This window comes from Pimephales promelas, chromosome 4 (assembly GCF_988280905.1).
Source record: "Pimephales promelas chromosome 4, fPimPro1.hap1.1, whole genome shotgun sequence".
In the NCBI taxonomy this organism is placed as follows: domain Eukaryota; kingdom Metazoa; phylum Chordata; class Actinopteri; order Cypriniformes; family Leuciscidae; genus Pimephales; species Pimephales promelas.
This window is the reverse complement of record NC_142772.1, coordinates 37,621,190-37,639,969: the sequence shown is the minus strand read 5'-3', so window position 1 is coordinate 37,639,969 and position 18,780 is coordinate 37,621,190. Positions and strand designations below refer to the sequence as shown.

General features: G+C 38.3%; 2 protein-coding genes across 7 annotated transcripts in view; both read right to left on the bottom strand.

Annotated features, from left to right (window-relative positions):
- nlgn3b (neuroligin 3b) overlaps positions 1-10,376 on the bottom strand; it is a 28,836-nt gene extending 18,460 nt beyond the window's left edge. The window contains exon 1 of the mRNA XM_039658663.2: positions 10,151-10,376. The gene's annotated coding sequence lies outside the window, so the exon portion shown is untranslated. The remainder of the gene's footprint in view (positions 1-10,150) is intronic.
- Positions 10,377-11,417: 1,041 nt separating this feature from the next.
- Positions 11,418-18,780, bottom strand: part of gria3a (glutamate receptor, ionotropic, AMPA 3a) — a 39,842-nt gene continuing 32,479 nt past the window's right edge. For 3 of the 6 annotated variants that reach the window (XM_039658689.2, XM_089130440.1, XM_089130439.1), the window contains 3 exons: positions 17,505-17,619; positions 14,086-14,333; positions 11,418-12,807 (listed from right to left, as the gene is read on the bottom strand). In XM_039658689.2, coding sequence (XP_039514623.1) covers positions 14,088-14,333; positions 17,505-17,619 — 361 coding nt within the window. In that variant the 3' untranslated portion in view covers positions 11,418-12,807; positions 14,086-14,087. Of the gene's footprint in view, positions 12,808-14,085; positions 14,334-17,504; positions 17,620-17,691; positions 17,739-18,780 lie in introns of all 6 variants that reach the window. The other 3 variants (XR_005620417.2, XM_039658690.2, XM_089130442.1) reach the window with 2 other exon arrangements.

Below are 18,780 nucleotides of genomic sequence, written 5' to 3'. Positions count from 1 at the left end.
GAAATACAAGAGCCAGAACCTCCCATCACACCACTGAGAATAAGAACCATATTAATAATCCCTCAGAAAATACAGTTTGTCACATCTAACAATGGCCTCAAAAAGGGACACTTAATGTCAAACTTAAAATGCATGAATGTCATAGCATTAGATAGCTAAATATCAAACCAAGTGGCATTTATTTGAAAGAAAGAACACTTTTTAAGCGTAAAAACAAGTTAAAAAGAAAGTTTGGAATGCAAAAACAAATAGTTCATGACAGCCAGAGTGTGTGGCATGGTAATGAATGGGACAATGTTAATGTGTTTGGTGTTGGCGGAATAGATCTGCTACGCTGCTGCTGCTGAGCAAAGTACAAGCCAATTCATAGCAAGTAAGACAAGCTGCTTCAGAAAACGGCTACAGCTGAGCATGTATCGCTGCAGCCCGAAGTCCTGCAGGTGGGAGGAGCTTACTCCGCAAGTGGGAGGAGCTTATGCGGAAATCCCCTAGCTGTCATTGCCAAGGACGGCGGTGAATGAGTAAGTAGCGACAGTAATGCAAATAAACAATAAAATATTTTTCTGATTTCTTACATCTTTGTTATTATTGTGTGTGCCCAATACCACTCGCTGTCAATGATGAAGTCACGTCTTTACACCTTTTACCATACTAAAAGTGATGGTGTTTTGAATTAATCAGGCTGTAGGCCTTATTCAAGCATATTTCTGAATATTAGGCTACATATTCTACGGGATCAAGTAAATGAACAAATTAAAATATGATGCAATTGGACTTTTTTAAATGACAGACTAATGTTCTTCTGAACGTGTTACACATATATTACATTTAAATCTCAGGGTGGATAAATCATTTTTTTCAATGAATAAAATCGTGTACAAGTTACGTAGAATTGATTGCAAAGTGTTTATTTTATTTTATTATTTTTAGTATATTTTTGTTATTTGTAAGGACACTATATAAAATCCAGGGTGGAAGGTTTCTGAATAAATGCCCTCGAGCTTGCCTCGCTTTCCCTTCCCAGCATAACCTAGTGGATACACATTAAGCACAATAAGAACCAGGGTTTATAGTTGACATTGAACATTTACAAATGTTTAGAATAATTTCTCAGCTCTGTAGGTTCATGCCATGCAAGTGAATGGTGTCCAGAACTTTTAAACTCCAAGGGATGACACTAGTAGTTTAGTTTTCCTTTAGACTAACAACTAGTTTATTCATCACCAATTTACACAAAACGTCCCAGGTGTGCAGCATTTAACCCACAATCCAAACAAGTGGAGATTGAGTACATCCTCCAGGAGAGCTGTTGTAGTGAGACGACTTATTTTTACAGCATTTTTTACCGGTTGACAGGGGGTATAACTTTCATGAGGCACACACGCAAGATCTCTCGCTTTCTCACCTTCACTTTATCCTCACAATCATTATAGCTAGAAGCACTATTACAATGACCTCCAATTGACGTGTCAAAAAATTATGAGATTATTGTACATTGTGGGATTTTTTTCACTATTGATCGTACATCATAAAGAGGTCAAAATTATCGTTCATATAATTATCATTCATCTGGCGACACTGAACCAATAGTTACAACACGGATGATCCTAAATAAACCAATCAAAATCCTCTGGAAGTTAGTTCAGCCCATTTGCGGTTAAAGCTCCACCCACTTGCTGCTAGCCCACCCATTTGCAGCTGGCTCCCAGACTCGGAGCCTGCAGCTACCGTCCCACATTCTCAGACCCCCAATAATATTGATAGATAGCCCCCAAAATCTAATAGTTCTAATTCATACTTAAAAATGTCCATGCAATGGTTTTCTTTGGTTGATAGCTGGAGGGAATCTCACCCATATTTACATGGAATAATTAATCCTTCTTGTGCCAGTCTCGCATTGACCGATGGCTTGCTCCTATAATATTTCAACTGATATTATACCTTCACAATTATCTGATCCTAAATTTCTATTTAGGTATTTCTATTCACATTCACAAGCTTAATAACTCAATTCTCGCCTATGTTGAAGTTAAACATAATATTGATGACATTATTACACATTTCTGGAACAAAGCAAAAAAAGAAGATAACTATTGCAGTAATCGGGAGTTAGCTAACTATGAAGTCTGTAAATATTTTTAAAGATCCAGTAGTGATTTGGCTAAGTCTAATGAGAATAATGTTATTTGTAAAATTGCTAGTCTTTTAGCTAAAAATGTGGAAGATATTACTGATCTGATCATGCAGAAAGTGGCTTAAGAAGGTGAACAAAGCTCTGCTTATTTTTTCATTTAGAAAGACAACAAGCTAAAACAGGTAATATAGGGAAACTCATGATTGATGGAATATATAAATGAAAATCAAATAATTGGAAAATTCTGTTCTAAATTTTACACAGACTCATATACATCTAAATTTTTCCACCAAGATGCAACTGATTTCTTCAAGTCTCTTCAGAATGTACAGCAATTAAATAGATACAGATTTTTGTGACGCTCCTATTACCATGAATGAGATTGTAGAAGCAATTAATTCATTAAAAAATGGAAAACCTCTAAGAATAATAACCCAATAATTGGCGCCCAATCATAAAATAATGACTACAGAATAATAGCTTTATGACCAAAAGACTAAAAATGTGTCCTAAATTCCATTTTTGAAGAAACATAGCCAGGATTTCTAGAATTGGCTTTGGAGACTCCTTCTGTAATATGGTCAAAAGGCTGTATATGAATAGTAGTAGTTGCATTAAGTTGAGTAACGGTATTCTTCTTAAACCGTGGAGTGAGACAGGGATGTCCAGTATCTCCCTATCTTTTTTTAATTGTGACTCAATTTCTTAGTTCGCACATCAAAGCAAGCCAGCTAAAAGGACTCAGAATAGGAAAACAAAGATAATTATTAATCAGTTAGCGGATGATGCTGCTCTGTTCTTGGAAGACTCTCTGCAAATACCAGCAGCCTTGTGTACTCTTCATCTCTTTTCTAAAGCCTCGAGCCTACATCTTAATCTTAATGAATGTGAATTACTTCCAATAAAAAACAGTATGTTCTCTTCAATTGGTGGCAGTTAAAAACTGTTACATATTTTAGGTGTACAAATAACTAAAAATAACTCTGCTCTGCAAATGTGGACCCAATTATTATAAAAACAACGAAACACTTAAACTGCTGGCTGCAGAGAGACCTTTCTTTGAAAGGCAGAGGTTTGCTTGTTAAACTGCGCCGACGTATGCCGCTCAGTCACTGTACATTGATAAGCACACTTGTAAAATTATCGATGGAATAGTTACATTTTTATGGAAAAACAAATACCATTATTTAAAAAAAACATACATGATACTGATACTAAATTCTCAACAAAAGGGTGGCTTAAATTTAATTGATTTTAGTTTAATAAATAACACAATTAAAATAAATGGGTTTAATTGATTCCTTAAAAACCCACCTCCCACCTCTATTTGGAATATTTTTCTTCAGCTTGCCTTCTCGAAAATTGGTGGTGCAAAGTAATGTGAAATCATGATATTTATAAAACTCCCTGTCAATCTAACTTTCACCAACAAGTTCTTTTGGCATGGACTACAAGCATAACGTTTTTCCTCATCTGTGTTACATATGGAACAATAGGAATTCTATCCACAAGTTTCCTACGCCCCATGAGGCCTTGCGTCAAAAGTGGGCGCGACTTCCGGTTGGAAGTAAACAAAGCACGATTTGACATGCTTGACATTCGTTCATTCAACAGTTGACAGTCATTCAAGTAATAGCGATCCAATCTAGCTAACGATGTGGGAACACAACCTCAACGAAATTAAAAAAGGTGAAATAACAGTACCTTTACCCTCCGCAGTAGTTGATTGGGAGTATTATAATAACATTATTAATAATCAATACTCATCAAGGCATGGTGACAAGACAGTTGTGCGAGCTGGCAAACAATTAAAATAAAAAATACACACTTAGTCATTGTGCTTTGGAGTTTATTTAAAATTATAAATGAATGTGCTACTTGAATACATTAACTGGCACATTTGGTATTCTGTCAACACAGGCTTTGATCCTGAGTTTAGGTGCAACATCAGTAGAGAACAGCCAAACACATGCTGATAAAAGTTTATAGAATATTAAGAATTTAAACAAATGTACACAGGAAGATTCGTCGTCTTTTGGGAGGTGATGGAAACTACAGTCGTTGGCAGGAACACTCTGATTTCGTTTTCAGCTTATGTTTAAAACAATCACGTTTAAGCCACTGAACTAGTTTAGTCCGGTTATACATACAACCGCGAACAGCACATGTTGCCCCTGAGCTCCGTAACGACATCTCTCATAAAGATTTGCGTCTTTAAATAGTAAAATAATTCTCCGAAAAACAGCTAGCCTCTTCGCTAACTAACACACAAAATACCAATGGAATGCTACTTCCGCCGCCTCACCGGAAGTTTCACCCACTTTATTTTTTACAGGAGCGCCCCTCGGAAACTTGTGGATAATCACTGGTTCAGTAATGGAATATTTCATGTTAGACAACTCTTTGCTCTAATAACTTTACTCTAATGATGAAGGTCTGCTTTTTAAGTGGAGAGTTTCTTTCAGAGTAACTCCCAAAGAGTTTGCCACAGTTATGGATGCTATTCCATCTGGCATACTCATGCTTTTCAAAAATAATTCTCTCTCTTTGGGTTCACTATCTTTGCCTGAACCTATCAACACTCCTATTGGTGAGATATGTTTCACTGAAAAAAAGGAAGAAATTATAAAGCAAGAGTCCTATTCCTTGAGAACATTATTTCTGCCCCTCGATCCGGCAATCTCATATTGGAATGGACTTGGATCATTCCATCATTTGGAATGGATCATTTAAATTGGCAAAAAATATGGTCCATACAACAAAGGTTTCTCCACATAAAAAAGGTAAAAGAAATATCCTTTGGTAACACTTTATTTGAAGAGGTGTGCATAAGACTGAGATGACACTGTCATAAACATGACATAACACCTGTCATGAACATGAAGGAGTCTTTGTGAATGTTTGTCATTAAGTGTCATTCAGTAAATTATGACACTTTTAATGCAAAGTTGACATTGTTAAAAATGTCTTTCTTAATGCAAACTTGACATTAACAAAGACATAAATGTCTTTGTTATTACAACTTGACATGAAAATTTTTATGTAAATGTATGTACAGTGTATGTGTGAAAAAATGTAAAATTTTATTATTTAATTTTAACTTCTTTCAAAAAAAAATTTTTTTTAAATCTTAATCGACCTCAAACCTTTAAATGATATTTTAAAGTGAATGTTATACAAAGTGTGCACTTTAGAGAGAGAAAGCAAGCAGAAACACTCACACAATCTCTGGTTCATATAACATTTACACATGCACAAGGGGCAATTATAAACTCTTTAACCCTGGATCCAGCGCTGTCTGCTCAGTCTCATGAGGGATCAGACATGGACAGCAGCTGGATCTCTTATGTTCTGAGGGGAGGAGCTAAAGTCTCAAAGTGCAGGGCTTGGCTTGTGTTCAGAATACACGTTCTTCGAGTGGATCGATATGCAACGCTTCAGCCACAAACACACAGAGCAGCTGCTTTATCTGAAATCAATGTGCGTGCATGACGCTGTGGGATGGCAACATGTAGAGACTATGGGCTGAAACCCACAGCATTCATTAACCTGCACTGCGGTGATGAGGACCAATCACTAAAACAAGAGTTCACATCTACATCCTTTTAAAAACCTAGCCACCTGGAGGTCTGACAGTCTACGACTGTAAACTGACGTACCAAAGAACCAGTGTATCGTTAAGATGGCTCAATTTCTAGGATCTTCACTGACAATAGAATCAATATGTAACAACAATGCTAAACAAAACAAAAACTTAGCATAACTGAGTCTGATCAAGAAAATTTAAATTAATATCCTGCCATGTGTGGTTGAGTGTCATGTTCACTTCTTGTCCAGAGACATATCAACAACTGACCAAAAAAAAAAAAAAAGCCGTCTATATTGAAGAAAATTTGCTATTTTTTGGCCGAAGACTAGTTGCATTGGACAGTGGTGTGTTATATCATGTGTGAAGATACATGGAGCGTTTTGTGTGCATTTTTTCTTGGGCCACTAATTTAGAAGTTGGATGAGGGAAACATGAACTTAGGTTAACTAGTCTAAGAAAAAGAGGTTTATAAAAGGGGAATGTCAGACTGCAGCGTGAGTAAAATAATAGATGCCTCAGCCACGTTTTAGTCCAAAGTCTGGAAAACCCACACTTAACATTTTCACAGGCATTTTGTTGGCATATTTGTGATGTATCATAATAGGATTGTCTAGTAATATATTGATTATCTCAGAATTGCTGTCTCCTGATATTATCGGTATTGTGAGGCAAGTACCGTATTGTGAGGTACCCCACTATTCCCACCCCTGGCAAAATGGGCTTTCAGTAAAACTTGGCTGTCTATGGAGTAGAAAGGAAATGGGTGCAACCTGAGAAAAGAGAAAAAAGGCTGCTGTCTTTCTTTTTACCAAAGGTTGGAAAACTTCAACACCCATAATGCACTGGGCACAATGCCATCAGGCCACTCCCACCAGTCTGCCTTTGAGTCAAATACTGCCTTGGTTAAGTAGGAAATACTTCTTAGCAAACTTTTAGTTATAATGGTGTTGACTTGTATTGATCCTGGGTGCAAGTATTCAAAGAGTAAAAGTTTAGCAGGAGTGAGTTACTTTCAGTTTGCAGAAAAGGATCCAGTGCAAAGGTTAGATGACTACAAATACAGTGTTTAAGGCCAAACAGAGGGGAAAAACAAAGAAACTGCCATTTTCATTTTAGCCCGGAAACTGTGAAAAATCATTTGCTGATACATGAATTTCTCGGTCCAGGTAACACAGAGAACGACTAAACACTGCCAATTTACCTTTAATACTGACATTGTAACAATACAAAGTGGGTTGAAAAACAGCAAAGTTTCACTTTAAGCAGTTCCATTTTGGAATACAAAAAAAAAAATGTGACATCAGACTCAATAATCCTCATTTCCTAACTCACTGCCCCAGAAGCACTGTTTGCAGATCATGCAAATACCAAATCTGTAAGCCTTCCTAAGGATCTGACACACATTTTCTGGGTAAAAGAAAAGACTGATTTGCATCCATTTACAGCCTGAGATGTAAACAAAAGTAATAATTCTATATCAGTTTTGATCGCATAGACATTACAGAAATAAAAGTGAATATCAAGATTCCAAATGTAGGCTATATATAACCCTCTACAATTTCTATTATATGAGCAAAGCAATGCAAAATAATAGCCTAAACAACTTCCAGTACAGAACCTAAAATACTTTATTTCTACATGCCTGGCACGTGAAACGACTTTCGTTCACAGTGGTGTAAAACACTGGTGTGTTGAGCAGGTGCTTATATGACCTATTTTATATAACTGCCTTTCCAGTAAATTCAACTTTAGAACTGCACACAACACAAAATTAAAAAAAATCCCATAAACAGAAACAAACTGATCTCAACCTAACCAATACTGTGATGCAGACTCATCACTAGCATTATTATGCCTTAAAATAGCAACCTACAGGATCAAATAATTACAATTAGTCAGTGTGCAATTAACTGGGTCATTCCCATTATGCAGCACCCCTTGAACTCTGTAAAGTATTTCGATTAAAGGTACACCAGACCTTCAGAAATACGCTGGTCAAGTTCAGGCATCAAAACCATCAATTATAACTTGATGAATTACACAATGGCAAGAGAATTTCCCATCATGCCTGACTGAACAGAGAAATTCACTTAATGAAATTAGTTAATTTCACTCAAATATTACAGATCAAATATTAATAACTTAAGTTTGTTGTACTTAATGTAATACAGTTATGTGAACTCAGTAATTGATTATACTAAGCTGAACTTAACTATATTATATTAAACTGAAGAACTGATTTTTAAATCCCATTATTGCATCAGACTGTATAAGGAGAATACACGTTGGAATTATGTGTCATTTTGTGTGTTGTGTTGGTGTATAATGTTTAACTATGTACTGTAGGACAGTCTCCATGCTTGTTTCAAAACCACTTGCTAGCTAGCAGTTGATGTTTAGTCAATCAAACTGAGTGGTTTGGCTCAGTCAAATTTAAATTATAGTGAACTTGTTTGTGTAATACAAAATCAAAATTGAAGTTTTGTTTACTTAGCCTAATCTTCGAGTAGGCTATGTCAATTTAAAATAATGTAACTGATTACCTCAAATTACTTTATTTATTTATTTATTTTTCACCTTTGCTTACTTATAAATACAAGCCTGAACTATTATTTCCACCTTTTAAGATGTTGAATTTAATATGCTATCCAGCCCTTAAGTATAAGTGTACCCACGGGCTCTTTTATGGATCTTTTACTGTTTTTCACGTGTGTCGCTGTCCATGGTGCTGATGAGATTCGCTACCGGTATAATAAACAAACGTAGCCTACTCGCGTTTCTGTATATATTTTTCTTAGCTCTGGGTTCATCCACCCCTGTAATGTGGGTCAGTTAATCTGAATCGTGGGGGCCCATCGAGAGAATATTGGGAGTCCGTTTATTCCAGTGCCCATTTTCCAATAGCGAGCGGACAGGGGAGGACAGCGTGCGCCTGAATCAGGTCAGCTGTAGGGTAAAAGTGTTTCAAAATTGGGGTCCTTGATATTTAACCCACATAACTGTGCGATAAATGAAATGATAAAGTCTGCTTTCATTGAACTGACGAATTCAGCTCTGTTTACATGAAACTGGTGCTATTGCCTATTCAGGTTTAATGATAGGGTAAACTGCTTCTTTTCTGCATTCATTAGGAATGGGGAGTATGTGTGTGTTCCCCGGACTCACGGCGGGGACGGTGAAAGAGACTACCATACGAGAGATGAATACCAATAGTCTTGTCCCTCCCCCTCCTCCCCCTCCTCCTCCTCCTCCGTAGCTTCGACTGAACGGTGCAGTGGCGGGATGGCGCGCGGATAATAAACTATGCGGGGGCATTCATTATGAAAACTCTAGCGAGGTTCAGTATTCACTGCACATCTGATAACAAGTAGCTCGTGAAACGAGCAGTGGTGTAACGACCCTTCCCTCGAATCGGCTAATGCCATTGTTTTGTAACGTAAATAACGCCTAAACAAACGTAGCCTACTCGCGCTTCTGTAAATATATTTTTTAGCTCTGGGTTCATCCACCCTTGTAACACGCACACAAGTACGCCCGCTGGCAAAGCTTTAAGCAAACCAAGTCAGCAGATGGGAAAATCACTATGACAACTTGGACTCGGTACCGGTCTCGCTTCCTGGATTCATTCACACGGACGGTCGCGACACTGGTTCCTGACTGGCACTCCCGCGTGCGCTGCAGTTACCTTTCCAACAGGTGACGAATTGCGCTTTAATTCACACGCGCGCAGCGTCACGCGCCGCCTGTGATTAATATAACAGCGGGTATTGAGCATGCACGCGGAGAACAACTCGACCCCCGTGTGTCCCTCGCGCAGACAGGCCTGTAGAACAGCTAAATAACGGTGCTGGCAGGCAGATGTGTTTTCAAACAGATGCGAATAAGTTTATGTAGTCTGACAACGAGTGTTTACGACAATCTATGACTACGAGACCCCACAGCCCAAATGCTGCAAACCACGGCTTTGAGGTTATTCGAATGATAATTCTCTACCTCTCTCTATCAATTCATCTCTCTCTATCAATTCGTGTCTCTCTCGCTCTCTCTCTCTCTCGCTCTCTCCTGCTTGCAAGCTTACACGCTGCAGATGCGAATGAAAATGCCGTTAAAATCATATCAAATCAATTGAAATAAAGAAAATGTAAAAAATTACTTAACAAAACCCACATTATTTTATCGTAGCCATTTCCCAAACACAAGCAATGCGGCGCATTCATTAGACCGTCGTTCATTGTTCAATCAAAACGCGTTCCACAATCACTCATACACAATCCAATTCACGCCTTTTTCCATCTACTCATATTTTTTTTATTCACCAGCATCGGAAAATTGCTCTTATTACTCGAGATCGTTCGTTCTCACCGCTAGCTGATATTGAGAATCGACGGCGTGCATCAGCCATATAAATAAGAAAATTTGGGGCTCACCTGCCGAATCGCTCAGCCGGTATCGCATCCGAGCGTGCACTAATATTCTCATATCTCATCGTTCCCACCATCCAACATGCCCCCTTTTTCCCCGTCGAGCCGTATGAACGGCGCTCAGCTCTTCTTGCGTTTTTCTTATTTTCAATTAACGTCAATCTCCCCGGGTCTATTTTAAGCGCGCGCGCTGTGCGCGGTCGCGGACGCAAGGTCAGGAGCGCCCACTGCCACGCGCGTTGCCAGGCAACCGAAGGGACACGAGCAATCTTACAAACCGGCAGCGAAACAAAATTATTAAATAAATAAATAAGTAAGTAAGTAAGTAAATAAGGGGGATGTAGGCAGCAAAAGCTCGTCTAATCCAAATCAGACACGAAGCTTATAAATTAAAACAAACACCACTGAGTCATGGGGAAATGAGACAGCGCGTAATGGCATTGGTGGGGTGTGGCGGGTGTATCTCAATAAAACTCGTAAGATCAGTTTGCAGAGCTGCTGCATTGGGAATAAAAAAGACCTTCTATAAGAAAATTAAAATAGTGTCTTTTTAACGTTTACATTTGTCCGTGTGTTTTTAGAAACACATTTCCTCTAAGGTAAAAGAAAAAAAGCCGTTTAGCTGACCCATGTATCCACTAATAATTCACACTTACAGATACAGTCTTCCTGAATGATGATGTTTCAATGGATCGAAGTTCGAACCAACAACCCTCTGATGATCAGCCCAGGACTTTTGCCGCTACGCCGCCACACCAGCCTTTATTAGCCAAACCTTCAGAAGAATTAAGCAGAACAACACTGATCATGAAACTCTAAAAACAGTTTCAGTAAAGCACATTTCCATTAACCTCTTGTCAAACAAACATGTATAACCGTCAGCTGCTGCTGTGCAACATGTACTACATTTGCATGCACAGCAGCAGGCGCTTATTTGCTCAGCAGGTGGCATCTTTTGCCATCGTGATGAGGCTTATTTGTAATTGAGTTATTATCAATAAGATCATCTCTTCATTTTACAGTAATCTAGAATGCAAAGCTTCTGACATGATCTCATGGTCTTCTTGTGGTTTAGTGGACCATGTCAATCAGCAGTGGGAAGCTGTTGGCCCTGATAAAAGATGACATCAAATTAATGAGGTGTTTTTTGAGGAGTTACATTATACGAGAAGAATGTAAGCATCAATGACAAAAATTATCTTTGAGATAATAATAGATATACACGAGTACAAACTCATCGGTTCTCTAGCAAAAATCACTCATTAGTCAGAAATTTGTCTTAAATCTGTCTTTATTTACAAAATATACTTAAATGTTTAAGTGGGATGCAGTCATGCAGCGGGACAGACTATTGTTTTCATCAGGATGTATCTGATCATTTCATTATTTTCTATTCATTCTTTTATTATTATTAACCAGGAATGGAGGAGGATATGGGAAGAGGGGCATGTCAAGGGAGGCTTTACTGAGGGGAAAGCAGTTTTCATCCTTACTGTACATGCAAGTTCACTTAGAAATCATACAGAAGTCAGTTATATAAAATCTTCAAAATAAATATGCATTTTACCATCTAAACAAATGTTAAGAATTTCAACAGAGTGGCTTTATCTGGATTTATAAAATCAAAGATCCAAGTGTTTTCTTTTCTTTTTTAAAATTGGTTTAACAGATATCATACCTATGTGACAATCACAGTTTATTAAAGTATTTTTTTAAAACAAAAGTATACAAATTATTGAACATTTTGCTGTTGTTTCCTAAACTTGACTTAAAGAACTTATCCATGATAATGACGAATATGATTTTTTTTGTTTGTTGCAGATGCTATATGAATGTCTTGTCATTATTTATCTCCTATGTTTAAGAATAATATGGCAATAACAATTCAGCATCTTCCACCCTTGTTGGGTTTTGAGTACATGAAACGGTAATTTTCTCTCTCTCGCTCTCTCACTCACTCACACACACACACAGAGCATGAATTCACTCTCCCGCTAAAGCAAATGCACTATGAAATAAAAATCAAAATAAACTGTAACTTCTGAAAGGAAAACAACATTAGTTCTCTGATGCCAAAATGTATCTGAAATTATTATTTACATTATTCATAACTTAAGTTGACGGAGACAGAATCACAGCACAAATTTTGAAACAAATGAATGAGCAGAATCCTTCAAAAACATTTACTACAGTTTGCATAATATGTTTGTTTGCAGAAACCCTTTTGGTGTGAGTTTTTATGGAGACAAGCTGACTGTCGCTCGCTAAACACTTGTCATCGCTGATCAGGAGATCAAACCTCTATCTCTCCCTCCCTCCTTCACCGTCTTTCCCTCTCATAATAAGCATACGTTTTAACTATGGTTTGAGACCCAGCACCCAGGACATCTCCAGGACTTTGGTGGGATGGCCTGCATGTTTTGTTGTTTTGCCACTGGTTCAGTAAGGCACTGAGAGAGGGTGGGCGGGTGTTTGGTCCATCCGATAGTCTGTCGCGTGATTGGTTCAGGTTGTGTCAGAGCCGAGAAGACAAATGTTTTGGTGAGATGGGTTTTGGTTGGGTGCGTGTCCACTTTCTAAAGGGAAATCACAGTCGCCTCAAAGAGACGGAGAGTCTATCCCATGCCGCATACGACATGATCAGCAAGGGACAGGCTTCCAATCTGAGAATAAGAAAAGACAGCAGCCAAACTCATTTGAGACTTGTCGAAAGATACGTTCTTTTGACAATAACACAATTCACCAACACCAATGGCACTGAACTAAAGCAGGAAGTTTGAAAAGATTTCTGATTTATGGCACCAACTTAAAGCTGCTGTAAGTACCACCAGATTAAAAGTGAGGTCACACTGGTCAAATATCAACAAAATTTTACAGTTAAAAGGTCCATTGTCTATTGTCAATATTGTATGAAACACAACTCAGAGAAGTCACTTTCAAATCAAGGAGCTTTCAAGCTAATTTGCCCTTCCGTGCAACATTTACTGATCGGACAGATTCCTATTGAAAATTCCCTGAAAAATGGTAAATGTGACTGCACGTTAAGCACTGAAATATGTGACAGGCTGAGAGGCACCTTCAAATTTTATGATTGGCCAAATTCTCTTACTGGCAAAATGCCACTATTTCAAATGGCATAAATCTAAATTTATTTAGTAGTTATTATTTATTATTTTATATATGGTTCCTTTTTAATTTAAGTAGCTATTTATTTTATACACATTGTCATTCAAAAGTTCAAGGTCAGTAAATAAATGGATGGATTAAAATAATAAAAAAGTGAAAAATTTCCATTTCAAATGAATGCTGTTATTTTGAATTTTCTATTCATCAAGGAATCCTGAAAAATCCCAGCTTCCAAGAAAGATTAAGTATCAATGTTTTCAATATTGATAATCTAATGTCTTGGACTCCAAATCAGCATATTAGAATGGTTTCTAAAGAATGATTGATGTGACAAAATTTTGCATTACATTTTAAACACTAAATTAGAAAACGGCTATTGTAAACTCTAATAATATCTATTATTATTTACAGCATTTTTGAGAAGATAAAGATAAAGTCTTGCTGTCTTCTTTAGAGTATAAGACGTCTCCTTGAAGACCGACCCCAAACTTTTGAGCGGTGGTGTAATTCATTACAAAATGACGTGCTCCAACTCTGCAGACTGGGCCATGCTCAGATTTTTAAAAATACGTTTACAGCGCCTAAGGGCAGTTGAAGAGATAAGCGTGATTTCTCAGAACAACTGCTCTTCTAAAAACGAAAAGCTAACAGCAGCTTTAACACAGTGGGAAACTTTACTTACCTCAGAATTGAACACCAACTCTGATATCATCACTCATCAGAAGTAGACCTCCCATCATTAATACTTTTTTTAAGAAATGGTATCACTAGCAACAAACATTCAAAACACACACATAAAACATCTTTAGACGAACCATTATATTTTGACGCTCTCTGTTCCGTAGACGTTATAGCCTTCTCTGTATGTGGTGAAACTCTGTGCAGTGGACGGAGGAGCTGGTTTGAAGTTCTGGGCATTTTTGGCAAGTTTGAGTCGTTTGGTCTCCTGGTGCGACTTATAGCAGAACTCCACCAGAGCCACAGTCATAGCCAGACCCAGACCCCCCACCAGGATATAGAACACGCCGGCCACGTTACTGAGACTCAGCGCGCTGGTCTTATCCTGTAGGGGGGAGACACAGTTAGTACAAAAGTAGTATACTTGGATGCACACCAAACTAATAACCAATAAAGGACCTTAAACATACGCATGCAAGCTTTCGTAACCCAGCATGCACTTATTCGCACACATCAGCGTATCCCCACTTACGATCTCAGGGGTTGCACGACTAGTCGACTCATTGTCATTGATTGCGCCAACTCTACATACATTGGATCTGCAGGAGGATAATTTTTGTGTGTATGCTCAAATAATCAGGAAATATTTTAAAGGTGCACTGTGTAACTTTTTTTGTTAAAAATGAACAAAATTTAAATACACGATCAATTTTTCCAAAACGTGTTTTTGTCTTACCCTAACTCAAGCCTATTAAAAGTGTTTATATTTCAGACCTAATGGTATGCTTTTCACGCAAAATTGCGTGCTTGCGTTACTCTATTCTGTGCGCGTTTTGTCATATCCATAAATAGAGGAAAGTTGCTCTAGCTACTTTGACGCATGTGAGAGTGGTTAGTTGTCAAAACAAGCGAGAAAGGTTGACATGGAGCAGCTAAATCTCAAACCTCCAGGGAATCGTGTTTAAAAACAACGCCAAACAGGAGCTTCTGCTTTCAAAAAGAGAATGTGACAGAGAAAATAAAATAATTCAAAATAGAAAGATTGGCTTGGCTTTCAAAGATGGTGAGAACTGAGGGATTTGAAATGTTGTAAAAGCAACAAGGAGATGGCGGGTAAGGTGCAGGTAAAGGTAAGGTAATTTATTACCATATGTAGCTCTCTAACAGAGTTCATTGTAAAGCATTATCTATTATGAAGGGTAATTTCTTTTTAGTTGTTATAGCACCGTGCGGGAATTTATTTTCAAGGAAGTACCGTGTTAACTTTACCATCTTCAGCTAGTCATCTTAAGATCTTTTCCATCTAAACTAGTTATATCTCTTAAGCATAGTAGTGAATGTTTTATGAGCAGGAAGATAACATTATTCATCCGCACAGTCACGAACTAAAGCACAACCAAAACAATGTTCTTTTGCAAAATGCACGCAGTTTTGTTTTGTAACCACTAGAGGGCCAAAGGTTACACAGGGTACCTTAAAATCATACAGGTACGAGCTGTTGACTTATGATAAACTTTTAAAAAAATGAAATAAAATGTTATTCACACTAATATATAAAAAAATGTTTTATAATTTTTCACTGAATGGTTCTGAAAATGGTTCTTCTATGTCTTGCTGCAAAAATTCGATGTTTTTTTGGGCCCTCCCTTAAGAGTATATGCTCAAATAATCCGGAATTTATTCAAATCAACATAAAGCGGTTTACTTTCACAAAGCACGTAATATGCGAAAGTTACACAAGTGCTGTGACAATCTGAGATGGTTCGTTTCCAAGTTTTAAAAAAATGTAATCTGTAAATGGCAATTTCTCACCTTTCTCTGCACTCGCAACCCCTCCATCAATGCAGAATTAGACTTGCCGGAAACAGCAAAGACTGCTGATGTTGAGTTATATAAACAAGGTAAACAGTGATTCGCTGACTACTTTTCGCCTAGTAAAAAAAGAGTAGCCGTGCAAGCCCTGTTACACACATACCATACGCAACTTGCTTGGAGGGAAAGAAGATGAACTAAATAAAAAAGGGTACTTGAGGGCTGTATTCAAAAGGGCATCAAATCATTATGAGGTGTGCCCAGAGGTCAAAGGTTAATTGATTAAAAGCTCAGGCAGCTCAAGAGAGGAAGAAGTTATTCCCTCTGTCCTCTCATACCTTCACTCTACTGGCCAGAGAGACAGTGAAACACTGCCCTCAAACAGAATGCGAGCACACACACACATATACACACACACACACACACACACGAAGAGCCAGCTCTGAGCCTGTTGCCCCCTCTAGAGGTGAAGTTGAGTCAGTACAGAAACACGACAAATAAGCTGCCACCAGAGAGCTACAGTCGGATCCTCTGGCTTCTTCGGTCTGCCATCTTAACAGAGGAAGTAAGGAAGAGGAGAAGGAGGGGGGAAGAATATTGATGTTACTATGGCAATTCCCCTCTCTGAACTACTTCTGCAAGCTTCACAGCCTTCAAAACTCATTAACAGACACCTGCATGCGACCATCGCCACACCTCAAAACACAGACAAGCCTCAACTGGACTCGGTTCTGCTGCTGTGACCACCGGCCTGGCTGTCTACGAAACACTCTCTGACACACACACAAAAACATGGTCCGTCTTCACTAGAAGCCAGTGAAAGGGCACCATAGCAACCGAGGACTGGGAGTGTAGCATTACGGTCTTGAATGCAAAGCCAGAGACCTGTTTTCCCCCCAATACGGTTACCATGGTTACAGGCCCATATAGTCAGTGGTATAGCCTCGTAACGGATCTGCCGTGCTTATGCACATGGGACATGTTTTCAGAGTTAATTAACTTTCTTATCAGACTGGATTACATTGAGAATTGGGATAAAAGAATGGCAACTAGAGTCTCCAGGCAAACACGCTTTTCTGCACGTGGTCTTTATTAAACCGACGCCACTGGCTAATGCAGGGGTCCATGTGCAGTTCCATAAACTCAATCAGGGCTGGAAATAAAATGTACGTTCACTTGAACAGAATGTATTGGTCGGCACAGGCCATATGGCATTCAGTCATATGATTAGAAATACTTTCAGAGTGACCGTGCTTCTTTTAAGTTTTCATTCTGATGATTAATACAGTATATATGAATGTTGCCTGGAGACAATTTATAAACTAATTAGTTAACAGAAAACACCGATATTGCGAATGAGGCCATGTCACAGCAGCAGAAGAGGAAAAATTGAATGAAATACTTAATTGCTAAATCACTGTTATGAATGCTTACTACAAAATACTTTTATGTAACACTTAATTACTACATCATTAAGATAATGAATCTCAAACAGCTTCCTTAATATGCCATTTCTCCTTTTGTGTGTGTGTGTGTGTGTGTGGTGGAACTGTTGTGTTGTCTCATTATCGCTAAAGGTTTTGATATTTGCTACATTTGTAAAGAGGCTTTCAAAAGAAGGGGCCAAAATGAAGTGAATCCAGCTGGAGCCAAATCCACACTAAATCCATTAAAACTAGTAAGGCTTGTTATGATGACTGTAGAATATGAATATGTTTGTTGGCAAATGAGTGAGCAGACTAACCTTACTCCCAGAGTCTTTGGTCCCACATTCACCCTTATCGTACCACCACTTGTTTTTCAGCTTGTCTAAGATGCCTTGTTCACTGAGTTTCAACACTGCAAGGTTTACAGGAGTTCTTCACGAGGGGAAATAACATAAATAACATGGCACCATTATGTTATTTTATGTTATTAAAACTTAAACCTACCGAATATCTGTTAACCAAAGCGATATTGTAGGACACCTGGCCTTGTGCTGTTGATATCGTAGACAGCGAAAGAATAAGAGAGGGAGAGATGGAGAGAGAGAGAGGGAATGCAGGCAGGGCTAGCCTCAGTGTTACCTTCGACCTTTGACCTGGCAGTGCTACCTACTGTTATCGCTTTGAGTAATCGGCACTCACTGTTCCAACAGAGGCAGAGAGAGTAACCATGGTAACACAGCCAAACAGAGCATAATTACAAAGAGCATTGGGCAGATGAGTTTGGTTATTGTAATTGTGGTGTGAATGCAGCTTTTCTAACCCAGTATTCAGCAAGCCGGATCCATCGGGAGAAAAAACCCTTACTTGACTAACAGATAAACAGGACCCAGCAGTCAGAAGGGGAACCGGTCTGTGGTGGGTGAGGGCTGAAGCCAAACATCTTACAAACGAAAACGCCAAGCCTTTACGAAAGTCAGCACATAAATAATAAACAGAATATTAACATTCACGGGGCCTTCGGAGATATTTGCATAACGCATCCTATGGCAAAATAATGGAAACGAAGATGTTACTGTTCTTCCTGGACATTTCCGTTTGTAAGATGTTAGTATGTCATCAGCAGGACTGCTGGGAAACTCAGTTTATTTTCCTTCTGCTAAATGATGAGAGTTGTAATCCAGCAAAGCAAATATACCATACTTACCACCGTCACACAAGCCAGCTTCGGACCTCGAATGGTTTGACACCCGACGAATAAAACCTTGAAAGAATGAGATCTGTTTATGGAGAGATGGACCTAATGTACATTCAACTCGTACTTACTATATGTTTACATATATTATAATTGGAAATCCACCCTTATATTCAATGCAACAGCACTGTACAAATATGGTTTCTCCAATTGTATTCCAAGTTTTAAATAAATGACTAAATATTTTTCCTACTGTACTTCAACAGGGTGCCCTCGTCAGAGTGAAGTGACCTCGGTTGAATCCTGTTTACAGCATACACAGGTTTGAGAGCACATGAGCTTCAAATAACTCTTTTATAGTTCTTCATTTGAAGCGTGTCAAATCGCCAACTGCTTAAAAA